At 43.5% G+C, this 21,848-nt stretch overlaps 1 protein-coding gene across 5 annotated transcripts in view; it reads left to right on the plus strand.

Moving 5' to 3' along the window:
- The window catches only part of ADAMTS19 (ADAM metallopeptidase with thrombospondin type 1 motif 19), a 190,732-nt gene that overhangs the window by 96,510 nt on the left and 72,374 nt on the right, over positions 1–21,848 (plus strand). For all 5 annotated transcript variants that reach the window (XM_053302857.1, XM_053302859.1, XM_053302858.1 and 2 more), the window contains 3 exons: positions 8,141–8,281; positions 10,938–11,088; positions 15,400–15,501. In XM_053302857.1, the coding sequence (XP_053158832.1) occupies positions 8,141–8,281; positions 10,938–11,088; positions 15,400–15,501 (394 nt within the window). The remainder of the gene's footprint in view (positions 1–8,140; positions 8,282–10,937; positions 11,089–15,399; positions 15,502–21,848) is intronic.

Genomic DNA, 21,848 nt, shown 5'->3' on the forward strand with positions numbered 1-21,848 from the left:
ACAAGACAATTGGGATTCACTAGTATTTTCCACTTTCATTGACCTTTTGAACAGATGTTTTTAGCTCTGGACTTGAGAAGTTTTCGTCTTCTTTTAAAACTAAATTGCTGTTTAAAATGAGATTCTAGATTTTCTGCTTCTGCCTTCCTTTGTTATTGTCACTTTGTACAAACAATGCTTGAATAACTGTTAAGCAACAAATAGATCTTCTGCAGTTACAAGCCAGAGGTTCAAAAGATTTCTACGTTCTAGTGGATTAATCTTGTTTTGGTGAAGATTATCTTAATTATGAGCTGGAAACTCCATAATGTTTGCTTCTCTTCCTCTTTTCGATTTGTGAAACTTGACTCATTCGTTCATCTTCACATTATTCTACCCCTAATAACTTCCACAGAATATCTCTCTTAGGGTCAATATAAATATTATGGAACCCATGTGAAAGTTGCTGAAAAAGCTCTAACAAACCCCTCCCCCATAAAAAGGCAGTTAGCAGTTTATTAGGCAACAAAAAATGGAATTGTCCCATCTGCCACATTTAGTGTGCATGTGTAATATGCCCATATGCTGTGGAATGACACTCTCTGGTGCATTCTCACATCTGAGCTATCAACCTAGCACCCTTCAGAGTTCTCGGCCCACTTTCTTCTATTAAAGAAATACCTTAAAGAAGAAATAGCACTGGAAACAGTAGTCCAAAAGGAGCATCTTTCATGTGCCATTGTAGATCCATGCTGCTTTAACACATGTGGTAATGTTGCTGTGCAAGAGAACTATACCGGAACTACTGACCTCCTGCACATCATGTGCTACTTCCATTATTCCCTTCACATAAGAGGTCAGTAGTTCTGGTACTGACATCATGCACAGCACTGTTACCATGTGTATCAGAGCCCTGTAGTGGCATGGGTGGTTCTCCAGTGCCTGTGTTGCACTGTGGGTCATGTAAGCCAATGGTATAATATCCATCATCTGAAAACATGCAACAGCTATATGATTCTGTTTGCCATTAGGCAAGTGATGTAAAACTTAAACAAATTTGTTTCCCTTAAAATACTGCAGCTTGTAGAACTTGGCATGATCATTTTATTTGCTTATTTTGCTTGCCATGTATTAGATACTTAATTTAAAAATCTGGAAAAGGGTGATGTATTTGTCCCACTGTATAACCCAATTACACTAAAGCTTCAAACTATTTTTATTGCTTATGTATACTGGAGTTTAGGGTCCAAATTATATCATCCAATGGAGTTACACATGGTAGGAATTAAAATATAAAAGGTTTTCTGCCAGGTGTGTGTGTGTTTCTGACAATTCTTGTTTACTATAATTTGAATATTGAAAATGTGGGCAGAATTTGCAGTGGCTGAAGAAATACAGATCAAGATTCATAAGTTTTGTATTTCCCCCCTTAACTTATCCTTTCAGCCTTCTTACATATTGTTTTTCCTGTCCTATAAATGATCAGCACGTAAGCAGCATGGGAGTGGGAAGGTGTAGAGCTACAGAATGTATCTCATTCGAGCAAATGTTTCAGTGTGCTTGTTGATAATCTTGCCTCATGAAAGCTTAGTGAGGAAAGAGAAGAGTTGGAGTGGGTGTCTGTTAACCCATATACAGACAATGTTGGATCATGGTCTTATCCATAATTACAAGTTTTGTCAGACCATAGGTCTGCTCAGATGACCATTTGGGGGTAGGCTGGAGGATTAGAGAGCTCCTACCTCAGTATTAGCACAAGAGCAGAACCTCTGGGTTGGCAAACTTAGGAAATGCACAATTAAGCCTTGTTTTAACTTTTCTGTTTTTGTTGTAAACCACTCAGAGATGTAAGTTTGGGGCAGTATAAAAATATAATGAATGAATGAATGAAGCTGCCCTCTGACCACAAAGGAGCAGGAAGTGGGCCCTGCTGAAGCTAATCCAGATGCAGGATCATAGAACGTGCTTTACAGAGTGGCAGACACATGGATGGCAGTCCCTGTAGTTACAGCTCTCTGTTGGTGCCATGCTGCTGGTCCCGATGGAAATAGAGCCCCATATTTCACCCTAATATTTAGGGGTGAACTGAATTCAGTTGCCAAGGAATGTTTAGAGGGCAGGAAGCAGAGAGGAGGAGTATTATGGTTTAACCTTGTTCTTTTTAACGAGGACAGGATTAATGAGGCGTCCATAAACTCATTTAATTGAAAATCTTTTCAGCTCAGTCTTAGCTTTGGGAAGGAATGATGAGGTGGGTACAGTGTCCAACAGAATCCCTTCCTTCTCTTCTTTTTGTGACTGGCTGGTTGATGCTCAGTGATGTTTTTCTCACAGTTGAGCCTGTCAGTCAGGCTGAAGGAAAGCCAGGCTAACCTGAGCACTAGACAGCCACGCAGAAGGGGAGAAAGAGGGAAGGATTCTGCTTGATACTGCTCTCCCTTCCCTCCTAGAGACATCTTCTCTCACTTGCAGCCAAGATGAGTCCTTTGATCAGGAGCCAGCAGCCTGTCTGTGAGTTGGGAAAGTGGGAGGGGAAGAACAAAGGATGAGCTGTCACCCAGCCAGTGGCCTTTCCTCCTTCAGGCTCTCAGAGACATTTGTCCGTCCTCAGGGGCGTAATTAAGGTAGGGCAGGTAGGGCACGTGCCCTGGGTGCAACTTGGTGGAGGGCGCCAAAAAGTGCTGACCCCCGCCCCACAACATCTATTTTTACTCAGTGCGCACTAGCAGCCACGACCGCAAGGCGCCGGCGCCTCTCTCCCCCAGCAAGTGCTCGGCTCCTGGGCGCCTGCCTAGAGACGAGGCTATGCCCCCGCCCACTCACACCACCAAATTATCTTCACTTCTTATCTTCAGGCAGGCAGGAGTGGCGCCCCCCCAGCGAGGGCTCTGTCTGCCCAGCGCCCTCACTGCCTGCCACGGACCTCCTCGTGGCACTCCTCCCCACCCACCCCCACTCGCACGTGCGCGGGTTTACCTGCTCTCGTCGCCTCGCACGCATGTGCATTTGTCTGAGGCGACGAGAGAGCGTGAGCGTCTGTGTTGCTTGCTGCTTGGCTGCGGCTCCCGCAAGGACTTCAAGGAAGGAAGAAGACAGCCCAAACCAGCAAAAACAACATCAACATCTCCAAGGACCATTGCAATAAAGTGTGCAACACGGAAGAACAAGGGGTGTGTGTGTGTGTGTGTGTGTGTGTGTGTGTGTGTGTGGTTTTTTTTAAATTTTTATTATTATAATTGTTTTATTTTTATTTAAAATGTCTGGGCTGAGCGGCGTGGTGGGCTTGCTTTGAACTGGCTGGGTGGGTGGTGGTGGCATGGTTGGGGAGTGGGGGGCAGCAGCGGGTGGCCACCGTGGCCTCCAAGTCCTCCTACGGCCCAGTTGGAAGAGGCAACGGCATGGCCCATGCCGGGCAGGTTGTCAGGCCAGGCTGGCCGGCCGTGGCGGTGGCTCACCATCTCAATCTGCGTCGTGTGCAGGAGGCAGAGAGTGGCCAGATTCCCTCGCCCTGACCCCCTCCCCTCCGGCTGCCCTTTCCCCTGGGCCATGAGGCGGTGCCTCACGCCCTTGCGAAGCTTGCCGCTGCTACCTGCTGGCCAGGCCAGCGGCCTACCGGATGGAGTCATGTCTATGCCCTGGCTGGGATCGGGATGGCTGGTGGGAGTGAGCACCAAGGTTGTCATAGTCCCCCATCCTTTAGCCACTGGACCGCGTCTGTGGCGGCGGATGACCGAGAACAGAGCGACGCTGAGGCCTGCCATCTGGCCGGCCCGGCATCGCTTCCCAACTACGAGGCGCGCCTGTGCAGTTCAACTGCACAGGCGTGCCTCACAGTTGCGAAGCAACGCCGGGCCGGACGGCAGGCCTCGGCATCGCTCTGTTCTCGGTCATCTGCCGCCGCCCGCCGCAGCCGCGGTCCAGTGGCTAAAGGATAGGGGGTTATGACGACCTTGGTGCTCACTCCCTCCAGCCATCCCGATCCCAGCCAGGGCACAGACATGACTCCGTCCGGCGGGCCACTGGCCTGGCCAGCAGGTAGCGGCGGCGAGCTTCACAAGGGCAAGGATATGGTTACACCTTGCTGCTCCCCCCAGCCGTCCCCTCGCCGCGGCACTATTTTTATCCGCATTACTTGCGATGTTTCAGATGTTGGGGGGGCCCCCGCAATTTCAATGCTTGCCCTGGGCTCCATTTTCCCTAGTTACGCCTCTGTCCGTCCTTGATCATTTATCAGTATGCCCCTGCATTTGAGATTTCATGGTAGTTGAGTCTTATCAAAACAATTGCTTTAAATGTTTATTTAGCCCTGAGCCATGTGATCTAAGAAAAATATCACACTGTCTTATATGCAATATGAAAGCTAAACATAAATGAAAAGCTGCTCTAACCCTGGCCTATTTCTCTGTTCATTCTAACAGTGAAGCAATCCAGTTTTCCAAAAAAGAAAATAATTGTTCACCCTCTGAACCTTCAGACACCCCATGCAGAATAAGCTTGTTCTTAATTATAAAATAAAGTCATACAAATGACCCAATTCACCACCGGGGGGGGAGGGCTGGAGAGGAGGTAAGAAGTCTGCCTCTCCACACACAATCTCCCTCCCCCATTCACTCTGCTGCTCACCGAGGCACATGAGCGATGCTGCGGGAAGCATCAGAGCTAGGGGTCCGCACAAAACCGGCTTGGCCTGTTTGGTTCGAATTTGAACCCAGTTCAAAGCAGTGTGGGTAGGTTCAGTTTTGGTTTTGCTCGAACCTCCCGTGGTTCAGTTCAAATTCAAACCCAACTTGAACCGGTTCTAAAAGGTTCTACATAGGGTATAATGGAGACATGAACCAGCCCATAATTCCCTGAGCAGAGCAGCTAGGGGCACAAAACCAGTGTGGGTGGTAGGCACCCATGGGTGCCAACAACCACCAAAACTCCAAAACAATTGGACACTCCTGTGATTTTAAATGATTTTTTTGGAAGATTTTTGCATTTTTTGCATTTTCCCCACAGGGAATAATGGGGATTTGAGGATGCCCCATCAGCTTCCTGGGCACCCCAAAGTAGATTTCGGGGCAAGTCACATTGTGCCACAACCCGCCCGCCCCCCAAGCCCCAAGCCCAAAGCCGGTGGGGTTCATGGATTTAAAAAAAAGATTTTAGCCTGTTTGACAGAATGTCAGTGTAATGAATGTGAATCCCTCTCCCCATTCTGAAAAAGAACACTGTGTGACCTTAATTGCTGTGAACTGTGAGTTCACAGCAATTTCTGACATGTTCCAACAAAGACATGCTGGACTTCAGAAAAAAAAAATTCTCAAAAATGAGGGGGCTGGTAAAAAGGAGGTTGAAAGAGACAGTCAAGAGGGTCAGATCACTCCAGAAAGCATGGAACTTATTTAAAACCACAGTACTAGAAGCGCAGTTGTAATGTATACCAAGAAGGAGGAAAGGTACCATCACGTTCAGGAGGATGCCAGCATGGCTAACAAGTAGAGTCAGGGAAGCTATAAAAGGGGAAAAGATTTCCTTCAGAAAATGGAAGTCCTGTCAAAAAAAGCCTATTCATTTATTTATTACATTTATATCCCAAGCTTCCTCCAAAGAGCCCAGACCAGTGTACTACATACTTAAGTTTCTCCTCACAACAACCCTGTGAAGTAGGTTAGGCTGAGAAAGAAGTGACTGGCCCAGAGTCACCCAGCAAGTATCATGGCTGAATGGGGATTTGAACGCTGGTGTTCCCGGCTAGGAGGCCAGATTTGGCTTTTAAAAAGCCAAATTCTGGCTTACAGCCCATTTGACTCACACGGTTTTTGCCAGAACCCTTAGGTTCTGGCAACCCTCTCAGTCCTAGAGTCCAGCACTCTAACCACTACACAGAGCCAGGTGGCATCCACCCAAGAGTTTTGAAATAGAGTAGGGAAGCTATAGTGTCAGGCAAGTAGAGCCCAAATGAAGAGAACAGAAAGGAACAAACGCTGGCAAAAGAAATGCAAGGAGACAATAAGGGATGCAGAAAGAGAGTTTGAGGAGCATATAGCTAGGAGTGTCAAGTGGGATAACAAAAACTTCTTTAAATATATCAGAAGTAGAGAATCTGCCAGGGAGGTGGTTGATGGTGTGAAAGGGATTATTAAGGAGTATAAGGAGATTGCAGAGAAGCTGAATATGTTCTTTGCATCTGCCTTCGCAGTGGAGGATACTGACCATATACCCTCTCCAGAACTGAGCTTTTCAGGTTTAGTGACTGAAGAACTGGGCCAGTTTGAGGTGACAAGGGAAGATGTGCTAAATGCTTGAAAAACTAAAAATTAACAAATTGCCAGGGCCATATGGAGATTTGTAACTTGTCTCTACAATCAGGCTCTGTACCAGAGGACTGGAAATTAGCCAGTGTAACTCCAATTTTAAAAAAGGGATCCAGGGGGAATCCGGTTAATTACAGGCCCATCAGCTTAACTTCAGTGCTGGGTAAATTGAGGGAAAGCATACTTAAGGACAGAATTGTAAAATATATAGAAGAAAAGGCCTTCCTTAAAGAGAACCAGCATGGCTTCTGCAAGGGCAAGGCTTGACTCACTAACCCTTTGGAGTTCTTTGAGAGTGTAAACAGGCATGTGGATAAGGGGGATCCGGTTAACACAGTATACTTGGACTTCCAAAAAGCTTTTGACAAAGTTCCACACCAAATGCTCTTGAGTCAACTTAGCTGTCATGGGATAAGGGTACAGGTTCATGTGTGGCTCAGTAACTGGTTGAAGGACAGGAAAAAGAGGGTAGGTATAAACTGAGAGTTTTCACAATGGAGACAAGTAAGAAGTGGGGTCCCCCAGGGATCTGTACTGTGACCAATGCTCTTTAATTTGTTCATAAATGATCTAGATGTTGGGGTAACCAGCAAAGTGACCAGATTTGCAGATGACACTAAACTATTTAGAGTAGTGAAATCCACTACAGATTTTGACAAACTGCAAAAAGATCTCTCCAAACTGGGTGAGTGGGCAACAAAATGGCAAATGCGGTTCAATGTAAGCAAGTGTAAAGTGATGCATATTGGGGCAAAAAACCCCAACTTCACATATACACTGATGAGTTCTGAGCTGTTGGTGACTGACCAGGAGAGAGATCATGGGGACGCGGTGGATAGCTCATTGAAAGTGTTGAAAAAGCTGTGAAAAGAGCTAATTCCATGCTAGGAATCATTAGGAAAGGGATTGAAAATAAAAATGCTAATATTATAATGCCCTTATACAAATCTGTGGTGTGGCCACATCTGGAGTACTGTGTACAGCTTTGGGCACCGTATCTTAAGAAGAATATTGTAGAACTGGAAAAGGTGCAGCAGAGGACAACCAAGATGATCAGGGGCCTGGAGCACCTTCCTTATAAGGCTAGGCTACAGCATCCGGGGCTCTTTAGTTTGGAAAAGAGGCGACTACAGGGAGACATGAGTATAAAATAATGCATGGAGTGGAGAGAGTGGACAGAGAAATAATTTTATGCCTCTCTCATAACACTAGAACCAGGGGTCACCCCATGAAACTGAAGGTTGGGAAATTTAGGACCAACAAGTGGAAGTCCTTTTTTCACACAGCGTATAATTAATCTATGGAATTCTTTGCCATGGGAAGTGGTGATGGCCAACAGCTTGGACAGCTTTAAAAGAAGCTTAGACAAATTCATGCAGGACAGGTTTATCAATGGCTATAGTCTGGTGGTTCCAGCCTCAGAGGCATGATAGCTCTAAATACCAGCTGCAGGAGAGCAACAGCAGGAGAGACGGCATGCACATACCTCTTGCTTGTGGGCTCCCAAGAGGCATCTGGTGGGCCATGATGTGAGACAGGATGCTATGCTAGATAGGCCTTGGGCCTGATCCAGCAGGGCTGTTCTCATGTTCTTGGTTTGTTTGGACCGAATGGAAATTGAACCTAATGGGCCTCATTCAGTTTGTTTTTCATTTGTTCTAATTATCATTACACACTCTTATCAGTATATATATATGCTATCCTCCTTTATAAAAATAACTTAAATGTTAATGTATTTTATTGGGCAGTATGCCTTCATTTGGTAGTCAAAGAGGAATCTTGCCTTTCAGTAAGCACTTTAAAAACTACTTTCTTCCCCCCCCTTAAAATAAGCTCTATTTTCAATACTTTCACATTTTTAGCATGGGAATAAATCATGACAATGACCACCCATCTTGTGCAGATGGTCTTCATATCATGTCTGGAGAATGGATCAAAGGACAGAATCTTGGAGATGTTTCATGGTCTCGGTGCAGCAGAGAAGATCTGGAAAGATTTCTCAGGTAATTCATTCAAGAAGTGGAATTGCTTAATGTCAGCTTTTTCATCTATTCGTTTTTTTTCTTGATGGCCATAAATTTCAGATATGTCAAGTTCTCACCACCTTGTAGCAGCTTCTGTATCAGATTAAAAAGGAACTGTTCTTGAAAATTACCTTGCGTTTCTCAGAAACCATATTATTGGCCTGTGCTGATCAAGGCAGATAGTTTTTAACACTATCTTCTCAACTTTTAGTATTGAATATTTTGCAAATTGAAATAATTAATCCAATTCAAATTAACTTCAATTAGCTTTACAAAAATTTGTGGATCTGAAGCCTTCCCTAGGACCATCATTCCATCCCCATGTGGGGTAAAAAGGACATTCCTTTGATTTTCTTCCCCATTGCAGGATCATGCAGACTTTTAAAAAGGTATTAAAAGGACTTCAAACTTAATAATCCCTTAATGGCTAGAAGGGAAAGTGAAAAATTATTTCTAACCACAAAAACAGACTTTCATTTTTGCTGACTGTGTGCTTCTGCAATAGGGAAGAAAAAAATTAGTATAAAATCCAAGGAATGTAGTTTTTCCTCCACATGTGGGTGGAATGATGGATCTAGAAAGGGCTTCTGATACAGAACCTTTTGTAAAGTTCTAAATTGAAACAAGCCAGATTTCATTTTAATATATTCTTTAAAAATTCACTAAGAATCAGAGTGACCTCTGATCACTCCTATCTAGCTTAAAGAGCTATCTAGCTATCCTATAGCTCTGATGGGAGTCTATCTAGCTTTAAAAAAGATAACACCGTGTTTTTCCAATGTGGACTTCATGTGTACCATATTTCATAACTGTATGCCCATGTATTCCAGAAATATAAGAGGGGCAAAGGAGGCATGCTGTTACCCCTTTTCATGAAGGCAAAGGGAAGATTCATCCACATGCTGGTAGAATGATGGTCCAAGGAGGGTCTTAAGTTTCAGATGTTGCCAGATTTCACAATTTTTAGCCTTTTTAAAAAACAACAACAAATGTTTCAAATATTTATCAAAAACCAGAGAATTGACCATTTCTCTTCATAATCATTACAGGGGGTCCTTACCTCCTTCTCCACATGTGTGGCAAGTTTCAAGAATGTAGGAATAACTGGTGATATTTGTTGATTTTTTTAAAATTTCCCCTTTCACCTCTATGGGTTGATTCCCCCCCGCTGTGAATTCCTGAATTCTTAATTATTTCTGAAATTAATTTTGATATTTCAGAATTAATTCCAACTTTACTAACCCATATATATATGAGATTCAGATTTTATCGATTTTTTTCAATTTGGGGCAGTTTTGGATTAAATCTGAATTTTCACATCTAGATTTGCACAGGCCTCATATATGATATGTCACTCCCCTTAAACCCAGTACAGTTGCACTAGGGTATATCAATACCTCCGTTCACTGTGTAGATATTTTAAGATTTTATTTTTAGATATTTAAGATTTTTAGATATTTAAGATTTTCTGTGTAACAAAATGAACTGAGAAAGCACTGAGAAAACATAGGATGTGGACAGTTTTGTGTAGATGCCCTTTGAAATACCAGTCAGCAGTTGATTATGGAATATACCACCATCTAGAAGCATCCAAAGAGGGCAGAAGAGATCCTCCATACGTAAGGTGGGGAAATGGGATAAGCAGAGAAAGAAAAGTCCCTCACATTCAAACTTAACAAAGGACTGGTAATGTAGGAGGTGCACCAATGCTTCTCAAGAGTTCAACTAACTCAGCATTACTGTTCATGTGTGTGGGGGTGGGTGGGTGGGAGGTGAATTCTGACATCCACTGGAAGCATTCTGTGCCACCCAAAAATATGTCCCTGTGGGTTGTGCAGCTCCCACGGACATTTCAGGGTACACAGATTGCTTCTGGTTGAAAGTCAAAATTGGTCGCACCATGCAGTGTTAGTCTGGAACTCTTCAGATGCTCTGGTGCTACACTGATGTTTCACACATAGCATTGGTTCTTCAATAGTCTGGATGAAAGTGTTCCTAGCAGCAAAGCTCCATGCGTCATTATAACAAAATTCCTCAGATACAGACCTGAGGAAAAATCTTACGATATGCAATACTGTTCCTGTCTGCTTCTGCACATGGTGTAAATCAAAGGCAACCATTTTCACATATCCACAATCTTAAACTCAGGAAAATTCTGTTTCTTTAGTTCTGTTTAGCAAAAGTCTTTACATAGCATTCATCACAATTTTGAAGACAGCAACAGAATATCTTATTCTTTGGAGAGAAGGGTAAGATTATCTCTTTGAAGTGCTACTCAAGTCGTGGGACAGACCTTTGTTTCAGCTCCAATGTATTACAACTTCCATTGTATTATATTTGTTTCATATTATTGGGTATTAGTTTGTTGATTTCCCTCCCCTTTTATTTTTTTAATAACTGGTTGATTTGAAACAACGTGTGAATCATGCATATTCCTGGTTATAAATTGTTAGCACAATCTTTACACCAATTAAAAGCCCTATTCTTTATTTCCACAAATGAAAGAAAAACTGTACTCTAAGCATTCATCTTAAGATGTATAATTCCTTCTTTGCAGTAAATGTATGTTTGATGTCAGTGCAATAACCAGCCTCAATTACTTTTCATCATCTTCTAAACCTCTATGTATTGCTAGGTCAAAGGCCAGTAACTGCTTGCTACAGACAAATCCCCAGAGTCTCAATTCTGTGATTATTCCTTCAAAACTGCCAGGGATGACATACACCGCAGATGAACAGTGTCAGATTCTGTTTGGACCAACTGCTTCTTTCTGCCAAGAAATGCAGGTAACTGTGATTGAGTATTTGCATTACATCCTGTAATAAATCAAATGTTGGCCTTTTTATGTTCCATGGAAGAAAAAGAAGAATTGTGGTTGGAAGGATAACAAAATATGAAATGGTTCTGATGTTTACAATATTAGCTGCTCAAAGCTATCCTACATTGTTTCTGACCTTTTGGTTTCTAAAGGTCAAGTGTTTCATGGTGACTAGATCGAACATTTCAAATGACTTGTGCAGAGCAGATTTGACATTTCTGCCCTGCCACCTGATTCTATTGTTTTTAGAAAATAAGACTGCTGTACTGAACTTGGATTTCTGTCACCTGGTAAAATTATTTATTTATTTATTATATTTAGAAACTGTCGAGGTTGGGGAAAAATATGAGCATTATCCAATATTATTGATCATAAACGTGACTTCAGGTCAAAAAGATAAGATTAGAAAAGCCAAATATACGGACAGAAAAAGTTTATTACCTGTATGTTTCTACTACCTGTTTCTGTATAGACACCCAGCTGTATATAAGCTCATCTGTATATAAGCTCATGTTCATCTCACCAGGGTCCTGAATGGTGAGAAGATGCCCTTTATCTTAGCCCTTTTCCTTTGGGGTTGGCCTCAGAATAGCCACTGCTGCGTTACCTCATCCATGGCTTGGTGGACTGCTACTAACCTTTTTCTCTGCTTAGCCTCTCTCTGGAGGCCCTAGGCTCTGTTTCCTCAGCAGCCTTCATCCTTGGCCACTTCCGACCAAAGTAGGGAGGGCTTCTGCCACTGCCCCACCAGGCTCCACCCTTTTCCTGTCACCCAAAGCATTATCATTTTCCCATATAGACTTGTTCCCGTTCTGTCCACTTCATTATGTTTCTTAGGGGCCAACCCCTTCCTGCCTGCTCTGTCTTGGCTCCCTGTCATCTCCTCATGTTCCTGCCCATCTGCCACCTTTGGACCTGGACTGGGCATCCTTGTGGCACCGATTGCCACCGATTGCCTCCAGTGCAGCTTGGCTCATGTCATCAGGTGGCACTGGCATGTACTCCTTTGTGCTGCTTGGGTAAACTTACTCTTATGTTAGGGACATTGTGAGATTAAAAAATTGTGGACATGAACTGCTCACTAGCTTAAACTGTTGCTTCCAGGGATGTAGCTATAATTGAGTGAAGGGGCTCAAAGAACCCGAGGCCCCCAGTTCCTGAGGGACCCCCAGCTCCACCCTCCCTATTTTTTCATTATCTCCCTCACTCTAAGGGGTCTCCGGAGAGAGGGGCGAACATGGGCCCCTTCTTCCCTAGCTATGCCCCTGGTTGCTTCTATTTTTGCCACTGCAGCAGCAAATGAAATAAGTGCCTTCCCTGCTGTGCTTCCAAGGTATGGAGAAAGAGGCCCACTTGGTTGCTGGTTAGGCCCAGTCCTCCCTAGGAGGCAAAGCAAATGGGCCCCCAGGGCACAAGCTTTGACAGCTGCTTGAATGTGCTGCTTTGTAATCCCAGCACTGTTTATCTCTAGTATGCCTTTATCAAACGCAGTAATATGACACAGACTGTATTCAGATCAATTAGTTTATTACTTTTGCTTTAGTCATAATACTCTTGCTCCATATTATAATTATTGAGATTTAGATTATTCATAAATAATAATTATTTAGATTCTGTTTATTCTTTATTAATCCAGTCTCATCCTTAGTAAACATATTCTACTTTTGTTATCAATATACCAGGAATGAAATAGTACCAGTGAGTAATCCTAGTTCTTATAGTTTCTTTCTCTAAAGTGTTTCTATCTAGTCATTTAATATGTTTTATGTAAAATTAATCCTGTATAGACATAAAATGTACCATTCAGAATGACGCTGCCCAGTCATTGAAGTGTATTCAGACCAGTTCTACTGCTGCTGCCCAATCATTGTGCAAGTAGAAAGGATTGTCAAAGATCAGCTAAGGAATTATAGTATTTTCAATAATATAAAATTAAAGCTTTCCACATAACTTTAGCTTTTCCCATGACTACTTTCTGTTTGAGGAGATAAGTGCGGGGAGGGGGAGACCTTACACACTGCTCCTGCTCCTACTACTATGAATATTGTGATATAGCATACACACTACTACTGTTCATGCACACACCATATATTATTTATTATTTTTTGTTTTATTTTTTAAAAAATATTTCTATACCGCCCAAAACTTGCATCTCTGGGTGGTTTACAATGAAAATAATTTAAAACATCAAATCAATTAACAATTAAAATCATTTAAAACCCATAAGAGTTTGCTGGACACTTCCACAATAAACTCTGAAGTAACTGTAGAATCTAGTTTGGCCCTGATATGAGAGATTTTATCCACAAAAATTCATTAAAAATGTCAGTGAGTGACCAGTGGTTCCAAGTTCAAATTCAAGGGGGAGAGGGTACATACTAGCCTACTCACAGCCCTCGACAACTCAGCTGGGTGTGAATTTGCGGATGCAATGTGGGCAGAAAAGAACCACTTCTTTTCCACCTGCACTGCCAGAGCATAGATTTTCAAATGTACTCTGAGTTGTGACCTATCACATTCTTCCTACTTGCGCTCTAGTCATCTACCTTGCTGCTTCAGCTCCTGTAGTTTCACGAGGCTGTCTTTAAAGCAGGTTGGAGAGGATGCTTAGGAGTGACCGTGTCTACTGCTCTAGTGAGTTCATTATTCCATGTTTGCACCAGATCATCAACAGAATAACTAGAAGAGCCAACTTGAAACCCTTCCAAGGCTTCTTGCAATCCTATTGCATCCAATAATCTCCTAGGGCAGACCAATCTAAAAGGTCCTTCACCCCTGCAGAGGTGGGTTCTGGTTGCAAGTCATACCTTAACAGATAGTGATCCGCCCATGACAATGGGGAGATGGCAGGAGTCCCCACCCATGGATGAAAACAAAAGACCAAATTGAGCATGTGACCATGCGTTGGTCCAGAGAACAATTGGGATAGGCTCATAGTCATCATGGCCACAATGAACTCCTGAACTCTCCTATGCCAACCCAGACCCAACATTGAAGTCCCCCAACAACAACAACAACAACCTGGGCCACTCCAATGCCAACTCAGCAACCAGGTCCATCAGCACAGCTAGGGACTCCATTGGGCATCAGGGTGGCCATTATACCAGCAGAAGTCCCAGTCTATCTTTGGTCCCCAGACTTTGGTACACATATTCAATATAGGTCAATTCCCTGACAGGGATCCTGGTAAGGGAGAAAGTATTCTTATAGACCACAGCCACCCCACCCACATCCTCTCACCTGCTTCACTCCAGAGTACCCCACTGGGAGAAGCTGGGACCAAACTGGACCACTCGGCTCTCCCAACCAGGTCTCCGTGATACACACCAGGTCATCTCCTTCATCCATAATCAAGTCATGGACTACCTCAGAATTATTGTGAACCGACCTGGCGTTACAGAGTAATAAGGTGAGGTTCTGTGGGTTGTTGGCACTCCTCTTCAAGGTCAAAGTGGTGGTAGGCCTGCTGGAAGAGGGAACTACAATTAAACTTCTGAATTTCCTTCCCCTGTAATGAGCCTGCTAAACTACCAATGCCATATCCTAGTAAATTCCCCACCACCACTGCAAATGCTGCCCCAGATCGTCCCCACCCCCCATCCCTGGACAACCCAAGACAGATACCTGTCCCAGGTCTAACTAATTACTAGGCAACAACAGTGTAGTGAGCAGGAGTCTTCCTTTCAGAAGTTCAAAACAATAAGTTGGCCCCAACCCTCAGTCCACCACCAAAGGCCAGCCCACTTTGGCAGCCAGCTTTGGTGATTACGCCCCCTGTACTGCTTGCCATAACAAGAGCCAGGAGTTCAAAAGCCTAACCGGTGTGGCTCTCACACACTACCAATCAGGCCACCCAGCCCAGGTACAAGATATTACAGCAGAATCAAAGTGAGCTAAAACACCAGATAGCATCCTGCAAAGGGAGAAGTACATGGGAGACTCAGCCAGAATCCCTCTCCCCTCTCCAAAAGTGGGGTGGAGGAGAAGCCAGATGAAACAAACTCCCTGCCCCACAGTGTGTCTTCCATTATTTTCAGCTAGTGTGAGCTAGTCAGAACAATCCTTCCTAATTTAAAACTTTTGTTCTACGCTGTCCATGATTGAGAATATTGGAAAGAGAATTAATCTATAGCCATAGCCTAATTTTTTTTCATCTTTCAGCTTGGCAGAATTCATTCACACTATATTTAGTATCTTCTAAAACCAACAAGTTGTTAATGAAATTGATGAAGAACATTTATATACTAGCTTTACATTGCAAGTGTCTGTTACTTTCCAGCATGTTATTTGCACCGGCTTATGGTGTAAGGTGGAAGGGGAGAAGGAATGCAAAACTAAGCTGGATCCACCAATGGATGGAACTGATTGTGACACTGGAAAGGTACAGTATAACATAACATTTTCCAAATAAGTGAAAGCTGTGCATCAGATTTTTGTTTTGTAATTCTTGTGTTATGGTTTTAATTTTCCCCTTCAGTGTACATCATGTTTTGGATTAAATTTATTAATATTAATTGATTTGTATATGCTAGAAAATCTACTTTTATTATATATTTTCAATAACTACTACTAGATGCTTACTACTAGTATTATTGGGCACTCCTTTAATTTTAAGTATGAGTCCTCCTCAGATTGTTCAAATATCCTAGAACGTGGATGAATGTTCGATTTATGCTAGAAATAACCTTCACTCAAGTGAGAAGTCCCCTTTGTAGTCATAGGGTGGGGGGAGAGTAGTTTTTCAATATTTAGCAAGGTTAGTAGCTTATCAACGCTACACTAATGTATCCTTCAATACTCATATAAATAATTCTATGACACACTCACAATGTTCAGTTTATTTTCAAACAGTATTTTATTCTTATTAGGAGTTTTGAAAGTAGCAAATGTATCAAGAAAAGATTACTAAATTTATTGAAAACTAGATGTGGCTCAAGGAAAGCCCCCACCTGAGGCAAATATCAATTGGCTATCCTGCCTCTGTGGCCATGCCCTTCACCAATGGGCAAGTAGATAAAGCCCACCCTGAAGGGGGAGGTGAGAGGGAAGGCATCAGTGTGCTCCAGCCCCCTGGGTGAGGCTGTGGTGACAACAGGGGTGAGGAGGGGAAGAGAGGGAAAAGAAGGAACAGTAGGGGTGGCAGCAGAAAGCTGGAGAAGCAGCAGCATTAACAGGCCAGCTGCAAGAAGGTGGGGTGGCCCCTACATTTGCCACCCCATAGTGCACTCATTCCTAAGGTCATTACTGCATGAAAGAGGTGCCCCTGCTGAATACAATACTTAGAAATGTATGAATATATGACCTACAGCTGCTATTTTAACAGTAGGATATTGCCATTTGATAGATTTTTCATTTTTTTCTTCCCTTCTACAGTTCATTCACTTTTTTAAAAATCTACATACATAGAAGGGTAGTCTTAAGGTTATTTTACGTTTGATGCTGTTGTCCCAGAAAAATGTACAAAACTTGCCAAAAAGGGGGCTACCAACATTGATTTCCAGTACTATTCATAAATGAAAAAGGGAAACAAATCAAGTCTCCTCCAGTGCACTCGATGGAAAGGAGTTGGTGAATGATTATTCTCCTCCTTAGCCTTAATAATATTTTATTCTTATTTATTTATTTATTCGATTTCTAAACCACCCTTCCAAAAATGGCTCAGGGCAGTTACACAGAGAAATAATAAATAATAATAATATTTATTTGAATAATAATATTTGAATCATGATATTCAAAGGTTCAAGGACTCTTACACTTTTGTCCAGGAATTATGTCTTCTGAAGGTCAAATTGTGTGTTGTGTCAATAGCATAGCTTGACCTTTTCATGCTTCACAATCTCTCTCAGGGTTGGGGAGAAAGGCTTTAACCCTTTACCTCTACTGAGGTTCTGATACAGATTAGTCCATCTACACAAATGATATTTTATCCAGGAGAAAAGCTCCCATTGGCAGCAATGGGAACTTCCCTCCTGGGGGGGAAAGTCACTTTGGGTGGGCCGGAGCTGGACTGGAACTTAGGTGGAGGGACAGACCACCCCAGCAGGTGATTTCTAACAGCAACATAAACGATTATGCAAGGGCCAAATTATGTATTTTCCCAATATGTATTTTGGACCTTAGAGAGAACTGATTCTTAATTGGACAGCTATGGGCTATGATGAAAGGCAATACAATGAGAACTTCATGATCACACACATGATTAGACTCCAATAAATCATTTGTCTTCTTCCTGTACATGCAAATCTATTCTCCTTTCTTTATTCTTGGCCTAATTTCAAGTGTTTCTGCTTGTGTATTATGCATGGCAATTTCATAGAAATGTATTTTATAATAGAATAATGCTATTTATTTATAGTCATGCTGCAGGATAACTGGTACCTCATTTTCTCATTCCATTGTGAAGCACATCCAGTAGTGGAAATTGACACCCTTATTTTCAGGAGGACAGAGCAACTGAATGAAATCCAAAACTATTAAAACCCAGAACTATTAATTCAATGGGAATTTTGTTGCTGGTCACATATATGTGACAAAGAAAAGAAATCTAATTTCTGGATTGTAATCAGTTCATTGCTTTCTAGTTCCAAAGTTTCTCACAGAATATTATAAATCCGCATAATGTGTCTCTCTGGTAGATTTTTCATTTGTACGTCTTTTAATACAAAGATGTTGAAAAACTTATGTTACCAAATGACTCTCGAGTGCCTATTAAGAACACTCAAAACACCATATTATTCCTTCGGAATTATTGTCCTGGTTTATTAAAGCTGACTTTAAAACAGTAGTATAAAAAGAACTCATTTAATGAGAAGTATTCATGAGTTTTGTCCAAGCTATGCAGACATAGAATAGTTGAGATGAAGATCCAGGATGGGGGGCGGGGGGAGGGGGGGCTGGATTTTCAGTAGAAACTGAAAAAGGCAGACACACATCCAGCTCTAAATGGAAATCCGTGCAAATTTGAAACTTCTTTTAACCTTCTTTTCCTTTTCCATTTTGTGTGATTGAGATTGCCTAAACTGTGGAGATTTAGCAATGTAACAATACTTTATAAATTACATGGTGATATGGTTTCTGCTGAAATTAACACAATAAATCCATAGCTGAAGCTTCAGCTGAAGCTTCGTATGGTTAGTCCCTTAGCAGATTTGCTGGCCATTATCTTCCCTTAGGTGGTTAATGTTCTGAGAATGGCATAGAGGAGTTTCCTTAATACACATATACAGCTTAACGCTGAGGGACAAGGGATACAGTTGCAGGTACTAGGAAATGAGAAGTGAGAAAAAAACCTGGGAGTAGAGAAACAGTTCTCTAACTACCTGTCTTGAGACTGCCTTGTGCTGGAGCAATGAGATGGGAAATTTGACTGGCAAGGGGAAACTCCAGTCAGCTAGGTTCTCAGCTTGCAAGGAATTGAGGGGCCCAAGAATGGTGATTTCAAACAGTGATTTCAGCTCAAAGATTCTCAGGCTAGGGATCTTTAGGACTCGTCCACAGAATGCACTTTCTCTCTCTCTGGGATGATCAGGTTAGTGAGAGGTGGGCAACCTCAGTCCTTGGGAACAGAATGAAGTGAAGCTGGGTGAATCCTGAATCTGTGAACTGTACAAAGTACTAATTCTAAGAGCGGTTTTTCCTGTCCTAAAGACTCAGCTTTCAGGGTCAGGTTTGACCTTCCACGTCCTATAATTCTAATATCAGGGTTGATGCCTTCCACTGGCTGGCTATTAGAGGTGTGCACAAATTGTTTTTTTTACAATGCAATTCAACATCAAACACAACAAAAAAGAACTGATTTGTCGAACTGCCCAGCCATAGCTGACTGGTTCGATGAATCAAATCAGAAATTTGAAAAGAAAAAAAAATCATGAATCATAACCATAGGGAACAATGAATTTGAATCACCTCATTGTTCCCCATGTAGGTCCTAGGGATACCAAAGTAGATTTGGGGGTGGGCATGATGGGTGCTATTTACCACCCAACCCACAAAAGAAACAGACAAGCAGGCAATTTTACAGCCCCCACCCCAAAAAATCCCATAGGGTCCTAAGGTGGTTTAGGTTTAAAATAAAAAAATCACCCGCTTCCTCATTTCTTTTGTGGGCTGGGTGGTAGGTAGCACACATCATGCCATACCACCCAACTCACTTTGATTGTCCCTAGGAGATACCCATGGGGAACAATGGGGCGATTTGAGTTCCTCATTGTTCGTTATGGGTAAAACAAGCAGACTGCACACATTCTGCAACCCTGTATTGGAAAGAAAATAACCACACTCAATGGAACAGAAGATTGTGAAGAACAAAAGCACACTCAGTCCCTCCCAATACAGAACAGAACACCACATTTTGCCAAACAATAATCACTGACCAAGAATTCACTGCCAGCCACAATGCCTGTGCTCCAGTAGCCTCATTGGCACAAGTGGCTCTCTCACTCACAATTATGAGTCCATCCTCACTTGCATCAGCTGCCACAGCAGCACCTTTAGCAGCCAGCACGCATAGCTATAAGCTTAACTACAGCAATGTCAGCTACATTTTGACTGAGTGAGTACAACCTGCAATTGCAGAGCAGACCAGAGCAGTGAGTGAATAACAAGTTAATACAAGGCCATACATGGAGCTCATCTCACAACATTCACCAAGAAATTATTAGAGAGGGCGGGGGGGAGAGAGCTGAGCTGCCACTGTCCATTTATCTCCACAACACCATCTCACAAACAGACCAAACCACAACTCAAGGAAGGTAGACAGGCAGTGCCTGCCAGTGTCTGGATAACACCATGACCTCAGATTGGTGCTGGGCCCAAGCTGACAGCCTGACACATGTGGTCAGGGCACCAGTCCATATCTCATCATCAACCATGATGGTGGCATGCATACACAACTGCATTGAATGGGGGTGATTCAGGTTCACCATTTTTGCCTATGGGTTTAACAAGCAGTGTGCATACATTTTGCAACCTGCTTTGAAAAACAGCAATGCAGAACAGACGTGCACACAGTCCCTCCTAACACAGAACAACACATTTTGCCAAGCACACAGTCCAAAGATGGCCAAAAAAAATTACTGACCCAGAATCCACTGCCAGCCACAGTGCACTGCAGTATGATCTTTGGCACAAGCTGCTCTCTCACAAAAAATTAGATTATCTCTTACCATGAGAAGAAGTCTTATTTTTCTTCTTCTCTAGAGGAAGTCTACATCTCTGCCATGCTGGACCGGTAAGTGACAGTGATAGTACTGCTGCTAGGGGTGGACTGCACACTATCAGTAGGTGCTCCAGCACCCTTCTCCTGCTTGCGTCCCAGCCTCCTATCCTCAGCTTGCCCAGCCTCTGCAACTAGGAGGTCCCTTCACCTCGGCAGCTGGTCATGGGTAACCACTTTCCCTTCATCCTTGGGTAACATAGGCAGGACAAAGCATGCTCTGCCAATTTACCCAAGGGTGTCCTGAGCCAATCCACGACTCCATTCCTCAGCCAACCTGCCCTGGTGATTGCTTCAGCGTGGTCTGAAGCTCACCCATCATCTTCTTGAGGAGAAGAACATCGGGAAAAACCTGGATGAGTGTTGCTGTCTTGGCACACAAGCTGTTCATGGCAACAAAGAGTGACTCAAGTGCCAAGACAACCTTGGAAATGTGTGCCTTGTCCTGGTTGGATAGGATGCCTTCTTGTTAGGGCATGGATGGCTAGCTCTTGCTTCTGCATGCAAGAGAAAGAGAAAGGTGGAGTTCCACTGGATCAGAACGTCCTGAGGGATCAGGTGTTGAGATAGGCCCAGCTCAAGCTGCCACTGCCTGAGCATACACCTACCCTTTTTGCTCTAGCTGCTGTCCTGCAGCAGTGCTCTGCAAGAGCAGCTGTGGCAGCAGAAGGATGGCACCCAGCACCTGCAGCAATGATGTTTCATCTGGCTGCAGCCCCAGAAGTGCACAGCGCATCCTGCACAACCAGGTTCAGAGTGTGTACCACACAATGGATAGAGACAAACTGACCCTGCTCAGCTGCCTTTGTGATGTTGTCATAGCATTGTCAGTGACCATGAACCATCGGTGAACATTTAACTTCCCAGACAGCCTTTCCTCCACCGGGTGATTTATAGCTGCCAACAGCTCAGCTGCCATGTGCACAGTGTCCAGCACTTCCACATACAGCACAGCCCACCTGTGTTTCACTGCATGGGAGGGGCTGGCCATGCCATCAGCAGCAACTGTCTCTTTACTCTCCTGCCCACACCAGTGCACTGTGAGGGACAGGAAAGCAGCATGCTCCCATTTGAACTGTCCCATAGATCCGCCGTGAAGTGCACACTGGTGTCAGACACTGGCACAGCCTCCCTGAACTACTGGAATAAGGAGGGCACTACCCACCTGCTGAAATGGGTGGGTGAGGGGATTGTGTACTGGGGGGCAAGCAGTCAGAAGCCAGTACCACCTAGAATGGCTGATCATCCAAATTGATCATCTGGGCAATGGCCCGGGTGATGAGATGAGACTCTGGGCAACCAGACCACTTGCCCACTGAGTGCACCCACCATGCAGGCAACTGCTTGCACCCCCTGCTTGGCACACCAGGCCTATTGATGCCAGGAGGAGCAGAGAGCCCCAAGTGATGCCATTGCAGGTGCTGCAGCATCCCCATCATCCCAAGATGCTTGAGCTCCTTACCCCTGCTGACCTATGTCCTGTAATGGATACAGACAGCATTGTGTGGGTCTCC

This window comes from Hemicordylus capensis, chromosome 2 (assembly GCF_027244095.1).
Source record: "Hemicordylus capensis ecotype Gifberg chromosome 2, rHemCap1.1.pri, whole genome shotgun sequence".
Taxonomy (NCBI): domain Eukaryota; kingdom Metazoa; phylum Chordata; class Lepidosauria; order Squamata; family Cordylidae; genus Hemicordylus; species Hemicordylus capensis.